The sequence below is a fragment of the Salvelinus namaycush genome, chromosome 9, assembly GCF_016432855.1.
Source record: "Salvelinus namaycush isolate Seneca chromosome 9, SaNama_1.0, whole genome shotgun sequence".
Lineage (NCBI taxonomy): Eukaryota > Metazoa > Chordata > Actinopteri > Salmoniformes > Salmonidae > Salvelinus > Salvelinus namaycush.
In genome coordinates, this window is record NC_052315.1 from 758,584 (window position 1) to 779,002 (window position 20,419).

General features: G+C 47.1%; 1 protein-coding gene and 1 long non-coding RNA gene across 3 annotated transcripts in view; both read left to right on the forward strand.

Moving 5' to 3' along the window:
* Positions 1 to 20,419, forward strand: part of ryk (receptor like tyrosine kinase) — a 214,375-nt gene that overhangs the window by 98,263 nt on the left and 95,693 nt on the right. Inside the window, exon 8 of one of the 2 annotated variants that reach the window (XM_039000713.1) lies at positions 10,995 to 11,078. The exons of the other annotated variant lie outside the window; for it this stretch is intronic. Within the exon in view, the coding sequence (XP_038856641.1) occupies positions 10,995 to 11,078 (84 nt within the window). The remainder of the gene's footprint in view (positions 1 to 10,994; positions 11,079 to 20,419) is intronic. 2 annotated transcript variants of the gene reach the window in all.
* Positions 8,820 to 9,510, forward strand: LOC120053583. Its single transcript, XR_005477523.1, has 3 exons — positions 8,820 to 8,884; positions 8,919 to 8,954; positions 9,470 to 9,510. It is a non-coding gene; the product is annotated as an uncharacterized LOC120053583 (long non-coding RNA).

Here is a 20,419-nt window from a genome sequence, read left to right on the forward strand (position 1 = left end):
CTCTATCTTATCCAGTATCCTATGATGTATCCAGTATATCTTATAGTATCCCAGTATCATCTTACCAGTATCATCTTATCCAGTATCATTCTTATAGTATCCATCAGTATCCATATCTTATAGTATCCAGTATCATTTATAGTATCCAGTATCATCTATCCAGTATCATCTTATCCAGTACATTTATCCAGTAACATTCTTATAGTATCCAGTGCCTATCTATCCAGTATCCATATTATTAGTATCCAGTATCATCGTATCCAGTATCATCTTATCCAGTATCATCTTATCAGTATATCTCTACCTATCCAGTAACATCTTATCCAGTAACATCTTATAGTATCCAGTATCATCTTATCCAGTATCATCTTATCCAGTATCATCTTATCCAGTATCATCTTATCCAGTAACATCTTATAGTATCCAGTGTCCTCTTATCCAGTATCATCTTATCCAGTATCATCTTATCCAGTATCATCTTATCCAGTATCATCTTATCCAGTATCATCTTATAGTATCACGTATATCTATCGTATCCAGTATCATCTTATAGTATCCAGTATCATCTTATAGTATCCATGTTCATATTATAGTATCCAGTATCATCTTATCCGTATCATCTTATCAGTATCATCTATAGTATCCAGTATCATCTTATAGTATCCAGTATCATTATAGTATCCCGTATCACTTATAGTATCCAGTATCATCTTATAGTATCCAGTATCATCTATAGTATCCAGTATCATCTTATAGTATCCAGTATCATCTTATAGTATCCAGTATCATCTTATCCAGTATCATCTTATCCAGTAACATCTTATCCAGTATCATCTTATCCAGTATCATCTTATCCAGTATCATCTTATCCAGTATCATCTTATCCAGGATCCTCTTATCCAGTAACATCTTATAGTATCCAGTATCCTCTTATCCAGTATCGTCTTATCCAGTATCGTCTTATCCAGTATCGTCTTATCCAGTATCGTCTTATCCAGTATCGTCTTATCCAGTATCGTCTTATCCAGTATCGTCTTATCCAGTAACGTCTTATCCAGTAACGTCTTTAACAGTAACGTCTTATCCAGTAACGTCTTATCCAGTAACATCTTATCCAGTATCATCTTATCCAGTATCATCTTATCCAGGATCCTCTTATCCAGTAACATCTTATAGTATCCGGTATCGTCTTATAGTATCCGGTATCGTCTTATCGTATCCGGTATCGTCTTATCGTATCCGGTATCGTCTTATCGTATCCGGTATCGTCTTATCGTATCCGGTATCTTCGTATAGTTTCCAGTAGCGTCTTATCCAGTAACGTCGTAGACTATCCACTGACGTCTTGTCCAGTAACGTCTTGTCCAGTAACGTCTCATGGTATCCGCTGCAGTAGCTAACAGGTTCTGTCATTGTCCTGGTCTAACAAGTTGTTTTGGACAGCTCCTTAGGACATTGGCTGTTAACTCCTTGATACATCCCCAGGTCATTGTCCTGGTCTTGTTGTTTTGGACAGCTCCTTAGGACATTGGCTGTTAACTCCTTGATACATCCCCAGGTCATTGTCCTGGTCTTGTTGTTTTGGACAGCTCCGTAGGACATTGGCTGTTAACTCCTTGATACATCCCCAGGTCATTGTCCTGGTCTTGTTGTTTTGGACAGCTCCTTAGGACATTGGTGTTAACTCCTTGATACACCCCAGGTCATTGTCTGGTCTTGTTGTTTGGACAGCTCCTTAGGACATTGGCTGTTAACTCCTTGATACATCCCCAGGTCATTGTCCTGGCTTGTTGTTTGGACAGCTCCTTAGGACATTGGCTGTTAACTCCTGATACATCCCAGGTCATTGTCCTGGTCTTTTGTTTTGGACAGCTCCTTAGGACATTGGCTGTTAACTCCTTGATACATCCCCAGGTCATTGTCCTGGTCTTGTTGTTTTGGACAGCTCCGTAGGACATTGGCTGTTAACTCCTTGATACATCCCCAGGTCATTGTCCTGGTCTTGTTGTTTTGGACAGCTCCTAGGACATTGGCTGTTAACTCCTTGATACATCCTAGGTCATTGTCCTGGTCTTGTTGTTTTGGACAGCTCCGTAGGACATGGCTGTTAACTCCTTGATACATCCCCAGGTCATTGCCTGGTCTTGTTGTTTGGACACCTCCGTAGGACATGGCTGTTACTCCGATACATCCCCAGGTCATTGTCCTGGTCTTGTTGTTTTGGACAGCCTTAGGACATTGGCTGTTAACTCCTTGATACCCTAGGTCATTGTCCTGGTCTTGTTGTTTTGGACAGCTCCGTAGGACATTGGCTGTTAACTCCTTGATACATCCCCAGGTCATTGTCCTGGTCTTGTTGTTTTGGACACCTCCGTAGGACATTGGCTGTTAACTCCTTGATACATCCCCAGTAAGTCTCCTTTATGCTGCATGCCATTTTTAAGTATTAAGTATTTTGAAGTATTTTGAACTTTCTTGCTTTACTTACAGTGGGGCAAAAAAGTATTTAGTCAGCCACCAATTGTGCAAGTTCTCCCACTTAAAAAGACGAGAGAGGCCTGTAATTTTCATCGTAGGTACACTTCAACTATGACAGACAAAATGAGAAAAAAAAATCCAGAAAATCACATTGTAGGATTTTTAATGCATTTATTTGCAAATTATGGTGGAAAATCTGTTTCTCTGTTAATGTATTTATGCTATAGGTTGATGGTCACATACAAGTTAACAATCATCACATTAGTGATAGGATCTGACACAATGTTGATACAGGTCAGATTAGAACTGTCTTTGTGTTGGGGATATATTAGGTGGCGATATACAGTTGAAGTCGGGAAGTTTACAGACACCTTAGCCAAATACATTTAAACAAAAGTTTTTCACAATTCCTGACATTTAATCCTAGTAAAAATTCCCTGTTTTAGGTCAGTTAGGATCATCACTTTATTTTAAGAATGTGAAATGTCAGAATAATTGTAGAGAGAATGATTTATTTCAGCTTTTATTTCTTTCATCACATTCCGAGTGGGTCAGAAGTTTACATACACTCAATTAGTATTTGGTAGCATTGCCTTTAAAATTGTTTAACTTGGGTCAAACGTTTCGGGTTGCCTTCCACAAGCTTCCCAGAATAAGTTGGGTGAATTTGGCCCATTCCTTCTGACAGAGCTGGTGTAACTGAGTCAGGTTTGTAGGCCTCCTTGCTCGCACACACTTTTTCAGTTCTGCCCACAATTTTTCTATAGGATTGAGGTCAGGGCTTTGTGATGGCCACTCCATTACCTTCACTTTGTTGTCCTTAAGCCATTTTGCCACAACTTTGGAAGTATGCTTTGGGTCATTGTCCATTTGGAAGACCCATTTGCAACCAAGCTTTAACTTCCTGACTGATGTCTTGATATGTTGCTTCAATTTATCCACATAATTTTCCTGCCTCATGATGCCATTTATTTTGTGAAGTGCACCAGTCCTCCTGCAGCAAAGCAACCCACAACATGATGCTGCCACCCCGTGCTTCACGGTTGGGATGGTGTTCTTCGGCTTGCAAGCCTCCCCTTTTTCCTCCAAACAAACGATGGTCATTATGTCCAAACAGTTCTATTTTTGTTTCATCAGACCAGAGGACATTTCTCCAAAAGTACAATCTTTGTCCCCATGTGCAGTTGGAAACCGTAGTCTGGCTTTTTTATGTCGGTTTTGGAGCAGTGGCTTCTTCCTTGCTGAGCGGCCTTTCGGTTATGTCGATATAGGACTCGTTTTACTGTGGATATAGATACTTTGTACCTGTTTCCTCCAGCATCTTCACAAGGTCCTTTGCTGGTGTTCTGGAATGATTTGCACTTTTTGAACCAAAGTACGTTCATCTCTAGGAGACAGAACGCATCTCCTTCCTGAGCGGTATGATGGCTGCGTGGTCCCATGGTGTTTATACTTGCCTACTATTGTTTGTACAGATGAATGTGATACCTTCAGGTGTGGAGGTCTACAATTTTTTGGCTGATTATTTTGATTTTCCCATGATGTCAAGCAAAGAGCACTGAGTTTGAAGGTAGGCCTTGAAATACATCCACAGGTACACCTCCAATTGACTCAAATGATGTAATTAGCCTGTCAGAAGCTTCTAAAGCCATGACATCATTTTCTGGAATTTTCCAAGCTGTTTAAAGGCACAGTCAACTTAGTGTATGTAAACTTCTTACCGAATGGAATTGTGATACAGAGAATTATAAGTGAAATAATCTGTCTGTAAACAATTGTTGGAAAAATTACTTGTGTCATGCACAAAGTAGATGTCCTAACCGACTTGCCAAAATATAGTTTGTTAACAAGAAATTTGTGGAGTGGTTGAAAAACGAGTTTTAATGACTCCAACCTAAGTGTATGTAACATCCGACTTCAACTGTATTAGGTGGTGACGAATTAGGTGGGGACGATTAGGTGGGGACGTATTAGGTGGGGACGAAATTAGGTGGGGACGTATTAGGGGGGGGACGTATTAGGTGGGGACGTATTAGGTGGGGACGTATTAGGGGGGGGACGTATTAGGGGGGGACGTATTAGGTGGGGACGTATTAGGTGGGGACGTATTAGGTGGGGACGTAAGCTGTGGAAGCCAAGTCTAGCTTGGTGCTGTCTTTATAGCCTCAGGGAGGGTTCTGGTATAATGGGACATGGTCATATGTCTGTCTGTGTCTCTTCCTCCACTTCTTCCTCCCTACAGCCTGATCTACTCTGTCACCAGAGCTGCATTCCTCCACCAAACAAGATAATGTCTGTGATGGGGAATCATCTCATTAGCTAAACTGGTGTCTGACGGTCGGGATAAACAAGACAGGATTGCCTAGGCATCCAGGTCCTTAAATGGCAATCTATTCCCCATGTAGGGCACTACTTTTTACCAGTCCTATGGGCCCTGATCAGAAGTAGTGCACTATAGAGAATCAGGTGCCATTTGGAACGCAGCCTCTGGGCCGGTGGACTTACGTTCCGTCTATTTCGATGGGTTTGCGGGCCGGTGGGTTTGCCGTCCGTCCGGGCCGGTGGGTTTGCCGTCCGTCCGGGCCGGTGGGTTTGCCGTCCGTCCGGGCCGGTGGGTTTGCCGTCCGTCTGTCTTGTCCTCTAAACATGTCTGAGATGAGAAGGTAGATTAGGGGTAGTAGTAGTACAATTCTCTATTGTAGTAATATCTGGTGCTAGGAGGTAGGAGCCAGGGTGTACTCTCTGAAGACTTGGGTTTTTCCTCAGCCAATCTGATATCCCGATTTTGTGTTAGTTGTACTAGTCTAGTTATGAACCATTCGGATCAGGAGATACTGCTTGATTCCTTGCGTCCTCTCTCCTCACATTCTACTCAAAACCTCTTGGATGAGGTCAGAGCAGAGGGACGACGTGTTCCAGTTCCCGCCAATATCCAGGAACTTCACACAGCCATTGAAGAGGAGTTTGACAACATTCCACAGGCCACAATCAACAGCCTGATCAACTCTATGTGAAGGAGATGTGTCACGCTGCATGAGGCAAATGGTGGTCACACCAGATACTGACTGGTTTTCTGATACACGCCCCTACTTTTTTAATTAAGGTATCTGTGACCAACAGATGCATATCTGTATTCCCAGTCATGTGAAATCCATAGATTAGGGCCTAATGAAATTATTTAAATTGACTGATTTCCTTATATATATATTATATATATATATATATTTCCTTATGTAACTCAGTAAAATCTTAGAAATTGTTGCATGTTGAGTTTATATTTTTCTTTGGCGCATGTGATAAGTAACATTTGATTTGACAGCAGACGTGGGGAATCAATGAGTTATTTTATAATGTAGACTCCAGTGGGGGTCAGTGTAATGATTGTAGTCAGACACTATAATGGTGGCTCTAACAAAAACACTTCCAATTTTCCTGGCCGGTAGAGAGAAGGCTGATCCAGGGTACTGGTGGTAGAGAGAGAGCTGATCCAGGGTACTGGTGGTAGAGAGAGAGCTGATCCAGGGTACTGGTGGTAGAGAGGGGGCTGATCCAGGGTACTGGTGGTAGAGAGAGAGCTGATCCAGGGTACTGGTGGTAGAGAGGGGGCTGATCCAGGGTACTGGTGGTAGAGAGAGAGCTGATCCAGGGTACTGGTGGTAGAGAGAGAGCTGATCCAGGGTACTGGTGGTAAGAGGAGCTGACTCGGGTACTGGTGGTAGAGGGGCTGATCCAGGGTACTGGGGTAGAGAGGGGGCTGATCCAGGGTAACTGGTGGTAGAGAGAGGCGGTATCCAGGGTACTGGTGGTAGAGAGGGGGCTGATACGGGTACTGGTGGTAGAGGAGGGCTGATCCAGGGTACTGGTGGTAGAGGGGGGCTGATCCAGGGTATGGTGGTAGAGAGGGGGCTGATCCAGGTACTGGTGGTAGAGAGGGGGCTGATCCAGGGTACTGGTGGTAGAGAGGGGGCTGATCCAGGGTACTGGTGGTAGAGAGAGAGCTGATCCAGGGTACTGGTGGTAGAAGGGGGCTGATCCAGGGTACTGGTGGTAGAGAGGGGGCTGATCCCGGTACTGGTGGTGAGAGAGAGCTGATCCAGGGTACTGGTGGTAGAGAGAGAGCTGATCCAGGGTACTGGTGGTAGAGGGGGCTGATCCAGCGTACTGTGTAGAGAGGGGCTGACCAGGTACTGGTGGTAGAGAGGGCTGATCCAGGGTACTGGTGGTAGAGAGGCTGATCCAGCGTACTGGTGGTAGAGAGGGCTGATCCAGGGTACTGGTGGTAGAGAGAGAGTGATCCAGGGTACTGGTGGTAGAGAGGGTGATCCAGGTAGGGTAGAGAGAGAGTGATCCAGGGATGGTGGTAGAGAGAGAGCTGATCCAGGGTACTGGTGGTAGAGAGAGAGCTGATCCAGGGTACTGGTGGTAGAGAGAGAGCTGATCCAGGGTACTGGTGGTAGAGGAGAGCTGATCCAGGGTACTGGTGGTAGAGAGAGAGCTGATTCCAGGGTACTGGTGGTAGAGAGAGAGCTGATCCAGGGTACTGGTGGTAGAGAGAGAGCTGATCCAGGGTACTGGTGGTAGAGAGGGCTGATCCAGGGTACTGGTGTAGAGAGAGGCTGATCCAGGGTACTGGTGGTAAGAGAGAGCTGATCCAGGGTACTGGTGGTAGAGAGAGGGCTGACTCAGGGTACTGGTTGGTAGAGAGGCTGATCCAGGGTACTGGTGGTAGAGAGAGAGCTGATCCAGGGTACTGGTGGTAGAGAGAGAGGCTGATCCAGGGTACTGGTGGTAGAGAGAGAGCTGATCCAGGGTACTGGTGGTAGAGAGGGGGCTGATCCAGGGTACTGGTGGTAGAGAGAGAGCTGATCCAGGGTACTGGTGGTAGAGAGAGGGCTGATCCAGGGTACTGGTGGTAGAGAGAGAGCTGATCCAGGGTACTGGTGGTAGAGAGAGGGCTGATCCAGGGTACTGGTGGTAGAGAGAGAGCTGATCCAGGGTACTGGTGGTAGAGAGAGGGCTGACCAGGGTACTGGTGTAGAGAGAGAGCTGATCCAGGGTACGGTGTAGAGAGAGGGCTGATCCAGGGTACTGGTGGTAGAGAGAGGGCTGACTAGGGTACTGGTGGTAGAGAGAGAGCTGATCCAGGGTACTGGTGGTAGAGAGAGAGCTGATCAGGTACTGGTGTGAGAGGGGCTGATCCAGGGTACTGGTGGTAGAGAGGGGGCTGATCCAGGGTACTGGTGGTAGAGAGGGGGTGATCCAGGGTATGGTGGTAGAGAGAGAGCTGACCAGGGTACTGGTGGTAGGAGAGGGCTGATCCAGGGTATGTGGTAGAGAGAGAGTGATCCAGGTACGGTGGTAGAGAGAGGGCTGATCCAGGGTACTGGTGGTAGAGAGAGAGTGACCAGGGTACTGGTGGTAGAGAGAGGGTGATCCAGGGTACTGGGGTAGAGAGAGAGCTGATCCAGGGTACTGGTGGTAGAGAGAGGCTGATCCAGGGTACTGGTGGTAGAGAGAGGGCTGATCCAGGGTACTGGTGGTAGAGAGAGAGCTGATCCAGGGTACTGGTGGTAGAGAGAGAGCTGATCCAGGGTACTGGTGGTAGAGGGGGCTGATCCAGGGTACTGGTGGTAGAGAGGGGGCTGATCCAGGGTACGGTGGTAGAGAGGGGGCTGATCCAGGGTACTGGTGGTAGAGAGGGGGCTGATCCAGGGTACTGGTGGTAGAGAGGGGGCTGATCCAGGGTACTGGTGGTAGAGAGGGGGCTGATCCAGGGTACTGGTGGTAGAGAGGGGGCTGATCCAGGGTACTGGTGGTAGAGAGGGGGCTGATCCAGGGTACTGGTGGTAGAGAGAGAGCTGATCCAGGGTACTGGTGGTAGAGAGAGAGCTGATCCAGGGTACTGGTGGTAGAGAGAGAGCTGATCCAGGGTACTGGTGGTAGAGAGAGAGCTGATCCAGGGTACTGGTGGTAGAGAGAGAGCTGATCCAGGGTACTGGTGGTAGAGAGAGAGCTGATCCAGGGTACTGGTGGTAGAGAGAGAGCTGATCCAGGGTACTGGTGGGTAAATGTATTGTCCAATAGGAGAGCTGACCGTGTCACTTTTCAATAGAAATTGGGGATGAATGAAAAGCCTAACTACTTCAAAAGTTGATACTCTTTTTTTGTTTGGATGGAGTATTCTATCACAGGTATTATCCACTTGATTCCATAAATGTCTATTCATTCCATTTCCAATCATTCTATTAGACCAGGGGTGTCAAACTCATTCCACAGAGGGCCTAGTGTCTGCAGTTCTTTGGTTTTTTCTTTCAATTAAGACCTAGACAACCAGGTGAGGAGAGTTCCTTACTGAGAGCTAGACAACCAGGTGAGGGGAGTTCCTTACTGAGACCTAGACGACCAGGTGAGGGGAGTTCCTACTGAGACCTAGACGACAGGTGAGGGGAGTTCCTTACTGAGACCTAGACGACCAGGTGAGGGGAGTTCCTTACTGAGACCATAAAACCGGTGAGGAGGTTCCTTATGAGACCTAGAAAACCAGGTGAGGAGAGTTCCTTACTGAGAGCTAGACAACCAGGTGATGGGAGTTCCTTACTGTGACCTAGACAACCAGGTGATGGGAGTTCCTTACTGAGACCTAGACAACCAGGTGATGGGAGTTCCTTACTGAGACCTAGACAACCAGGTGAGGGGAGTTCCTTACTGAGACAACCAGGTGAGGGGAGTTCCTTACTGAGACCTAGACAACCAGGTGGGGAGTTCCTTAATGAGACCTAGACAACCAGGTGGAGGGAGTTCCTTATTGAGACCAGACAACCAGGTGAGGGGAGTCCTACTGAGACCTAGACGACCAGGTGAGGGGAGTTCTTACGAGACCTAGACAACCAGGTGAGAGGAGTTCCTTACTGAGACAACCAGGTGAGGGGAGTTCCTACTGAAACCTAGACGACCAGGTGAGGGAGTTCCTTACTGAGACCTAGACAACCAGGTGAGGGGAGTTCCTTACTGAGACCTAGACAACCAGGTGAGGGGAGTTCCTTACGTGAGACAACCAGGTGAGGGGAGTTCCTTACTGAGACCTAGACAAACCAGGTGAGAGGAGTCCTTACTGAGACCTAGACAAACAGGTGAGGGGAGTTCCTTACTGAGACAACACAGGTGAGGGGAGTCCTTACTGAGACCTAGACAACCAGGTGAGGGAGTTCCTTAATGAGACCTAGACAACCAGGTGAGGGGAGTTCTTATTGAGACCTAGACAACCAGGTGAGGGGAGTTCCTTACTGAGACCTAGACGACCAGGTGAGGGGAGTTCCTTACTGAGACCTAGACAACCAGGTGAGAGGAGTTCCTTACTGAGACAACCAGGTGAGGGGAGTTCCTTACTGAGACCTAGACACCAGGTGAGGGGAGTTCCTACTGAGACCTAGACAACCAGGTGAGGGGAGTACCTTACTGAGACCTAGACAACCAGGTGAGGGGAGGTCCTTACTGAGACCTAGACAACCAGGTGAGGGGAATTCCTTACTGAGACCTAGACAACCAGGTGAGGGGAGTTCCTTACTGAGACCTAGACGACCAGGTGAGGGGAGTTCCTTACTGAGACCTAGACAAACAGGTGAGGGGAGTACCTTACTGAGACCTAGACAACCAGGTGAGGGGAGTTCCTTACTGAGACCTAGACGACCAGGTGAGGGGAGTACCTTACTGAGACCTAGACAACCAGGTGAGGGGAGTTCCTTACTGAGACCTAGACAAACAGGTGAGGGGAGTTCCTTACTGAGACCTAGACAACCAGGTGAGGGGAGTTCCTTACTGAGACCTAGACGACCAGGTGAGGGGAGTACCTTACTGAGACCTAGACAACCAGGTGAGGGGAGTTCCTTACTGAGACCTAGACAACCAGGTGAGGGGAGGTCCTTACTGAGACCTAGACAAACAGGTGAGGGGAGTTCCTTACTGAGACTAGACAACCAGGTGAGGGGAGTACCTTACTGAGACCTAGACGACCAGGTGAGGGGAGTTCCTTATTAATTAGTGACCTTAATTCATCAGTCAAGTTCAAGGGAAGAGTGAAAACCCTCAGATGCTCTACCCATCGTGGAATGAGTTTAACACGTGTATTAGACTGTCTTCCACAGTGGTGTTTACATGTCTGTACACTGTGGCCATCTAGTGGCTGTGTCCTCATACTGCACATCATTGTGTTGTGGCTGCTGCCTCATTGATACCATTCACCACCAGCCATATACCCAACCCTTATTCACCTCAATCTCTCTCTCTCTCCTGCTCTCTCCAACCCTTCCTCTCTGCGTCCCTCCCTCTCTCTCACCCCCGTCCGTCCCTCCCCCTCTCACTATCTCTGATCCTTACTCTCTCTCTCCCTCTCTCTCTCTCTCTCTCTCTCTCTCTCTCTCTCTCTCTCTCTCTCTCTCTCTCTCTCATCCTCCGTCCGTCCCTCTTTCCCTCTCACTCTCTCCAACCCTCCCTCTATCCCCCTGTCCTCTCACCATCAGACCATCACCCTGGCACTGCACCCATTCTCCAGCTTGCTGCCGCCACCTTCCCAAACCCTGGTGCCCCCATCCATGAAACCAAAAGTAAGTCCACGTTGTGGTCCATTCCAGTCTTACCATGCGGTCCACCTGCTACTAACCACCTCATTCATCCAGCCCCATGTTGATCTGTCATCTAGTTACGGTGTAGACCTACTTCCACATGACTGAGTCAACTGGGTAGCTAGTCCAGCCCACATGACTGAGTGAACTGGGTAGCTAGTCCAGCCCACATGACTGAGTGAACTGGGTAGCTAGTCCAGCCACATGACTGAGTGAACTGGGTAGCTAGTCCAGCCCACATGACTGAGTGAACTGGGTAGCTAGTCCAGCCCACATGACTGAGTGAACTGGGTAGCTAGTCCAGCCCACATGACTGAGTGAACTGGGTAGCTAGTCCAGCCCACATGACTGAGTGAACTGGGTAGCTAGTCCAGCCCACATGACTAAATGAACTGGGTAGCTAGTCCAGCCACATGACTAAGTGAACTGGGTAGCTAGTCCAGCCACATGACTAAATGAACTGGGTAGCTAGTCCAGCCACATGACTAAATGAACTGGGTAGCTAGTCCAGCCACATGACTAAATGAACTGGGTAGCTAGTCCAGCCACATGACTAAATGAACTGGGTAGCTAGTCCAGCCACATGACTAAATGAACTGGGTAGCTAGTCCAGCCACATGACTAAATGAACTGGGTAGCTAGTCCATCCCTCATGACTAAATGAACTGGGTAGCTGGTCCAGCCCACATGACTGAGTGAACTGGGTAGCTAGTCCAGCCACATGACTAAATGAACTGGGTAGCTGGTCCAGCCCACATGACTAAATGAACTGGGTAGCTAGTCCAGCCCACATGACTAAATGAACTGGGTAGCTGGTCCAGCCACATGACTAAATGAACTGGGTAGCTAGTCCAGCCCACATGACTAAATTGACTGGGTAGCTAGTCCATCCCTCATGACTAAATGAACTGGGTAGCTAGTCCAGCCCACATGACTAAATGAACTGGGTAGCTGGTCCAGCCCACATGACTAAATGAACTGGGTAGCTGGTCCAGCCCACATGACTAAATGAACTGGGTAGCTGGTCCAGTCACATTACTAAATTAACTGGGTAGCTAGTCCAGCCACATTACTAAATGAACTGGGTAGCTAGTCCAGCCCACATGACTAAATGAACTGGGTAGCTGGTCCAGCCCACATGACTAAATGAACTGGGTAGCTGGTCCAGTCACATTACTAAATTAACTGGGTAGCTAGTCCAGCCACATGACTAAATGAACTGGGTAGCTGGTCCAGTCACATTACTAAATTAACTGGGTAGCTAGTCCATCCCACATGACTAATTGAACTGGGTAGCTAGTCCAGCCACATGACTAAATGAACTGGGTAGCTGGTCCAGCCCACATGACTAAATGAACTGGGTAGCTAGTCCAGCCACATGACTAAATGAACTGGGTAGCTAGTCCAGCCACATGACTAAATGAACTGGTTAGCTAGTTCAGCTACATTACTAAATGAACTGGGTAGCTAGTCCAGCTACATTACTAAATGAACTGGGTAGCTGGTCCAGCCCACATGACTAAATTGACTGGGTAGCTAGTCCATCCCACATGACTAATTGAACTGGGTAGCTAGTCCAGCCACATGACTAAATTAACTGGGTAGCTAGTTCAGCCCACATGACTAAATGAACTGGGTAGCTAGTCCAGCCACATGACTAAATGAACTGGGTAGCTAGTCCAGCCCACATGACTGAGTGAACTGGGTAGCTAGTCCAGCCACATGACTGAGTGAACTGGGTAGCTAGTCCAGCCCACATGACTGAGTGAACTGGGTAGCTAGTCCAGCCCACATGACTGAGTGAACTGGGTAGCTAGTCCAGCCCACATGACTGAGTGAACTGGGTAGCTAGTCCAGCCCACATGACTGAGTGAACTGGGTAGCTAGTCCAGCCCACATGACTAAATGAACTGGGTAGCTAGTCCAGCCACATGACTAAGTGAACTGGGTAGCTAGTCCAGCCACATGACTAAATGAACTGGGTAGCTAGTCCAGCCACATGACTAAATGAACTGGGTAGCTAGTCCAGCCACATGACTAAATGAACTGGGTAGCTAGTCCAGCCACATGACTAAATGAACTGGGTAGCTAGTCCAGCCACATGACTAAATGAACTGGGTAGCTAGTCCAGCCACATGACTAAATGAACTGGGTAGCTAGTCCATCCCTCATGACTAAATGAACTGGGTAGCTGGTCCAGCCCACATGACTGAGTGAACTGGGTAGCTAGTCCAGCCACATGACTAAATGAACTGGGTAGCTGGTCCAGCCCACATGACTAAATGAACTGGGTAGCTAGTCCAGCCCACATGACTAAATGAACTGGGTAGCTGGTCCAGCCACATGACTAAATGAACTGGGTAGCTAGTCCAGCCCACATGACTAAATTGACTGGGTAGCTAGTCCATCCCTCATGACTAAATGAACTGGGTAGCTAGTCCAGCCCACATGACTAAATGAACTGGGTAGCTGGTCCAGCCCACATGACTAAATGAACTGGGTAGCTGGTCCAGCCCACATGACTAAATGAACTGGGTAGCTGGTCCAGTCACATTACTAAATTAACTGGGTAGCTAGTCCAGCCACATTACTAAATGAACTGGGTAGCTAGTCCAGACCACATGACTAAATGAACTGGGTAGCTGGTCCAGCCCACATGACTAAATGAACTGGGTAGCTGGTCCAGTCACATTACTAAATTAACTGGGTAGCTAGTCCAGCCACATGACTAAATGAACTGGGTAGCTGGTCCAGTCACATTACTAAATTAACTGGGTAGCTAGTCCATCCCACATGACTAATTGAACTGGGTAGCTAGTCCAGCCACATGACTAAATGAACTGGGTAGCTGGTCCAGCCCACATGACTAAATGAACTGGGTAGCTAGTCCAGCCACATGACTAAATGAACTGGGTAGCTAGTCCAGCCACATGACTAAATGAACTGGTTAGCTAGTTCAGCTACATTACTAAATGAACTGGGTAGCTAGTCCAGCTACATTACTAAATGAACTGGGTAGCTGGTCCAGCCCACATGACTAAATTGACTGGGTAGCTAGTCCATCCCACATGACTAATTGAACTGGGTAGCTAGTCCAGCCACATGACTAAATTAACTGGGTAGCTAGTTCAGCCCACATGACTAAATGAACTGGGTAGCTAGTCCAGCCACATGACTAAATGAACTGGGTAGCTAGTCCAGCCACATTACTAAATGAACTGGGTAGCTGGTCCAGCCCACATGACTAAATGAACTGGGTAGCTGGTCCAGCCCACATGACTAAATGAACTGGGTAGCTGGTCCAGTCACATTACTAAATTAACTGGGTAGCTAGTCCATCCCACATGACTAATTGAACTGGGTAGCTAGTCCAGCCACATGACTAAATGAACTGGGTAGCTAGTTCAGCTACATTACTAAATGAACTGGGTAGCTAGTCCAGCTACATTACTAAATGAACTGGGTAGCTGGTCCAGCCCACATGACTAAATTGACTGGGTAGCTAGTCCATCCCTCATGACTAAATGAACTGGGTAGCTAGTCCAGCTACATTACTAAATGAACTGGGTAGCTAGTCCAGCTACATTACTAAATGAACTGGGTAGCTGGTCCAGCCCACATGACTAAATTGACTGGGTAGCTAGTCCATCCCTCATGACTAAATGAACTGGGTACCTAGTCCAGCCACATTACTAAATGAACTGGGTAGCTAGTCCAGCCACATGACTAAATGAACTGGGTAGCTAGTCCAGCCCACATGACTAAATGAACTGGGTAGCTGGTCCAGCCCACATGACTAAATGAACTGGGTAGCTGGTCCAGCCCACATGACTAAATGAACTGGGTAGCTAGTCCAGCCACATTACTAATTGAACTGGGTAGCTAGTCCATCCCACATGACTAAATTAACTGGGTAGCTAGTCCAGCCACATTACTAAATGAACTGGGTAGCTAGTCCAGCTACATTACTAAATGAACTGGGTAGCTAGTCCAGCTACATTACTAAATGAACTGGGTAGCTGGTCCAGCCCACATGACTAAATTGACTGGGTAGCTAGTCCAGCCACATGACTAAATGGACTGGGTAGCTAGTCCAGCCACATGACTAAATGAACTGGGTAGCTAGTCCAGCCACATGACTAAATGAACTGGGTAGCTAGTCCAGCCACATGACTAAATGTCCAGCCACATGACTAAATGAACTGGGTAGCTAGTCCAGCCACATGACTAAATGAACTGGGTAGCTAGTCCAGCCACATGACTAAATGAACTGGGTAGCTAGTCCAGCCACATGACTAAATGAACTGGGTAGCTGGTCCAGCCCACATGACTAAATGAACTGGGTAGCTAGTCCAGCCACATTACTAAATTTACTGGGTAGCTGGTCCAGCCCACATGACTAAATGAACTGGGTAGCTGGTCCAGCCCACATGACTAAATGAACTGGGTAGCTAGTCCATCCCACATGACTAATTGAACTGGGTAGCTAGTCCAGCCACATGATGAAATGAACTGGGTAGCTGGTCCAGCCCACATGACTAAATTAACTGGGTAGCTAGTCCAGCCACATGACTAAATGAACTGGGTAGCTAGTCCAGCCACATGACTAAATGAACTGGGTAGCTAGTCCAGCCACATTACTAAATGAACTGGGTAGCTAGTCCAGCTACATTACTAAATGAACTGGGTAGCTAGTCCAGCCACATGACTAAATTAACTGGGTAGCTGGTCCAGCCCACATGACTAAATTAACTGGGTAGCTAGTCCATCCCACATGGCTAAATGAACTGGGTAGCTAGTCCAGCCACATGACTAAATGGACTGGGTAGCTAGTCCAGCCACATGACTAAATGGACTGGGTAGCTAGTCCAGCCACATGACTAAATGAACTGGGTAGCTAGTCCAGCCACATGACTAAATGAACTGGGTAGCTAGTCCAGCCACATGACTAAATGAACTGGGTAGCTGGTCCAGCCCACATGACTAAGTGAACTGGGTAGCTGGTCCAGCCCACATGACTAAATGAACTGGGTAGCTGGTCCAGCCCACATGACTAAATTAACTGGGTAGCTAGTCCAGCCACATTACTAATTGAACTGGGTAGCTAGTCCATCCCACATGACTAAATTAACTGGGTAGCTAGTCCAGCCACATGACTAAATGAACTGGGTAGCTAGTCCAGCCACATTACTAAATGAACTGGGTAGCTAGTCCAGCCACATGACTAAATGAACTGGGTAGCTAGTCCAGCCACATGACTAAGTGAACTGGGTAGCTGGTCCAGCCACATGACTAAATGAACTGGGTAGCTAGTCCAGCCACATGACTAAATGAACTGGGTAGCTAGTCCAGCCACATGACTAAATGAACTGGGTAGATAGTCCAGCCACATTACTAAATTTACTGGGTAGCTGGTCCAGCCCACATGACTAAATGAACTGGGTAGCTGGTCCAGCCCACATGACTAAATGAACTGGGTAGCTAGTCCAGCCACATGACTAAATGAACTGGGTAGCTGGTCCAGCCCACATGACTAAATGAACTGGGTAGCTGGTCCAGCCCACATGACTAAATGAACTGGGTAGCTGGTCCAGCCCACATGACTAAATGAACTGGGTAGCTGGTCCAGCCCACATGACTAAATGAACTGGGTAGCTGGTCCAGCCACATTACTAAATTAACTGGGTAGCTAGTCCATCCCACATGACTAATTGAACTGGGTAGCTAGTCCAGCCACATGACTAAATGAACTGGGTAGCTGGTCCAGCCCACATGACTAAATGAACTGGGTAGCTAGTCCAGCCACATGACTAAATGAACTGGGTAGCTGGTCCAGCCACATGACTAAATGAACTGGGTAGCTAGTCCAGCCACATGACTAATTGAACTGGGTAGCTAGTCCAGCCACATGACTAATTGAACTGGGTAGCTAGTCCAGCCACATGACTAAATGAACTGGGTAGCTGGTCCAGCCCACATGACTAAATTAACTGGGTAGCTGGTCCAGCCCACATGACTAAATTAACTGGGTAGCTAGTCCAGCCACATGACTAAATGAACTGGGTAGCTGGTCCAGCCACATGACTAAATGAACTGGGTAGCTAGTCCAGCCACATGACTAAATGGACTGGGTAGCTAGTCCAGCCACATGACTAAATGAACTGGGTAGCTAGTCCAGCCACATGACTAAATGAACTGGGTAGCTGGTCCAGCCCACATGACTAAATTAACTGGGTAGCTAGTCCATCCCACATGGCTAAATGAACTGGGTAGCTAGTCCAGCCACATGACTAAATGGACTGGGTAGCTAGTCCAGCCACATGACTAAATGGACTGGGTAGCTAGTCCAGCCACATGACTAAATGAACTGGGTAGCTAGTCCAGCCACATGACTAAATGAACTGGGTAGCTAGTCCAGCCACATGACTAAATGAACTGGGTAGCTAGTCCAGCCACATGACTAAATGAACTGGGTAGCTGGTCCAGCCCACATGACTAAATGAACTGGGTAGCTAGTCCAGCCACATGACTAAATGAACTGGGTAGCTGGTCCAGCCCACATGACTAAATGAACTGGGTAGCTAGTCCAGCCCACATGACTAAATGAACTGGGTAGCTAGTCCAGCCACATTACTAAATTTACTGGGTAGCTGGTCCAGCCCACATGACTAAGTGAACTGGGTAGCTAGTTCAGCCCACATGACTAAATGAACTGGGTAGCTAGTCCAGCCCACATGACTAAATGAACTGGGTAGCTAGTCCAGCCCACATGACTAAATGAACTGGGTAGCTGATCCAGCCCACATGACTAAATGAACTGGGTAGCTAGTCCAGCTACATTACTAAATGAACTGGGTAGCTAGTCCAGCCACATGACTAAATGAACTGGGTAGCTAGTCCAGCCACATGACTAAATGAACTGGGTAGCTGATCCAGCCCACATGACTAAATGAACTGGGTAGCTAGTCCAGCCCACATGACTAAATGAACTGGGTAGCTGGTCCAGCCCACATGACTAAATGAACTGGGTAGCTGGTCCAGCCACATGACTAAATGAACTGGGTAGCTGGTCCAGTCACATTACTAAATGAACTGGGTAGCTAGTCCAGCCACATGACTAAATGAACTGGGTAGCTAGTCCAGCCACATTACTAAATGAACTGGGTAGCTAGTCCAGCCACATGACTAAATGAACTGGGTAGCTGGTCCAGCCACATGACTAAATGAACTGGGTAGCTAGTCCAGCCACATGACTAAATTAACTGGGTAGCTAGTCCAGCCACATGACTAAATGAACTGGGTAGCTAGTCCAGCCACATGACTAAATGAACTGGGTAGCTAGTCCATCGCACATGACCGTTGCTGTTATTGGCTGCAAACAGTCGTTTCACTAACAGTGCTTAGCTTTGCAACATTTTGGTACGTGTGCTTGTTTTAATCAATTTTGCAGTGTAGTTTCTCTCTCTCATAGAGAGACAGGTGTTCAAGATTTAGTGCAGTTTAGTGTTCTCTGTTTTCCCACTAGGTGGCAGCAACAATCTTTATAATACCAAAGGCCTACTGTCTGACTGAAGAAATATCAGACTGTCTGCTCACACCAACACCTATATCTCAGAATACATGACAGAAAATATGCTACTTATGTTTTTCTCTATTCTATATTTACGTTATAATAATACAACTAATGAAAGCGCTATACAAATTAAATATCTCAAAAATCTACTGATAAAAAACATGAATGGAATTGGACTGCTGAGGACTGGGGTAAAGTCATTTTCTCTGATGAATCCCCTTTCTGATTGTTTGGGGCATCCGGAAAAAGCTTGTCCGGAGAAGACATGGTGAGCGCTACCATCAGTCCTGTGTCATGTCAACAGTAAAGCATCCTGAGACCATTCATGTGTGGGGTTGCTTCTCAGCCAAGGGAGTGGGCTCACTCACAATTTTTCCTAAGAACACAACCTTCGAGAGCAACTTTTCCCAACCATCCAGGAACAGTTTGGTGACGAACAATGCCTTTTCCAGCATGATGGAGCACCTTGCCATAAGGCTAAAGTGATAACTAAGTGGCTCGGGGAACAAAACATTGATATTTTGGGTCCATGGCCAGGATACTCCCCAGACCGTAATCCCATTGAGAACTTGTGGTCAATCCTCAAGAGGCGGGTGGACAAACAAAAACCCACAAATTCTGACAAACTCCAAGCATTGATTATGTAAGAATGGGCTGCCATCAGTCAGGATGTGGCCCAGAAGTTAATTGACAGCATGCCAGGGCAGATTGCAGAGGTCTTGAAAAAGAAGGGTCAACACTGCAAATATTGACTCTTTGCATCAACTTAATGTAATTGTCAATAAAAGCCTTTGACACTTATGAAATGCTTGTAATTATACTTCAGTATTCCATAGTAACATCTGACAAAAATATCTAAAGACACTGAGGCAGCAGACTTTGTGGAAATTAATATAATCTCAAAACTTTTGGCCACGACAGTACTGTACATAGACACAGACACATGCATACACACACAATAACATATGCACTATACACACACGTACACATGGATTTTGTATTTCAGATATGTGGTAGTGGTGGAGTAGGGGCCTGAGTGTGTTGTGAGATCTTTGAATGGATTGTAATGTTTTTAAAATTGTATAACTGCCTTAATTTAGCTGGACCCCAGGAAGAGTAGCTGCTGCCTTGGCAGGAACTAATGGGGATCCATAATAAACCCCAGGAAGAGTAGCTGCTGCCTTGGCAGGAACTAATGTGGATCCATAATACACCCCAGGAAGAGTATCTGCTGCCTTGGCAGGAACTAATGGGGATCCATAATAAACCCCAGGAAGAGTAGCTGCTGACTTGGCAGGAACTAATGGGGATCCATAATAAACCCCAGGAAGAGTAACTGCTGCCTTGGCAGGAACTAATGGGGATCCATAATAAACCCCGGGAAGAGTAGCTGCTGCCTTGGCAGGAACTAATGGGGATCCATAATAAACCCCAGGAAGAGTAGCTGCTGCCTTGACAGGAACTAATGGGGATCCATAATAAACCCCAGGAAGAGTAGCTGCTGCCTTGGCAGGAACTAATGGGGATCCGTAATAAACCCCAGGAAGAGTAGCTGCTGCCTTGGCAGGAACTAATGGGGATCCGTAAGAAACCCCAGGAAGAGTAGCTGCTGCCTTGACAGGAACTAATGGGGATCCGTAATAAACCCCAGGAAGAGTAGCTGCTGCCTTGGCAGAAACTAATGGGGATCCATAATAAACCCCAGGAAGAGTAGCTGCTGCCTTGACAGGAACTAATGGGGATCCATAAT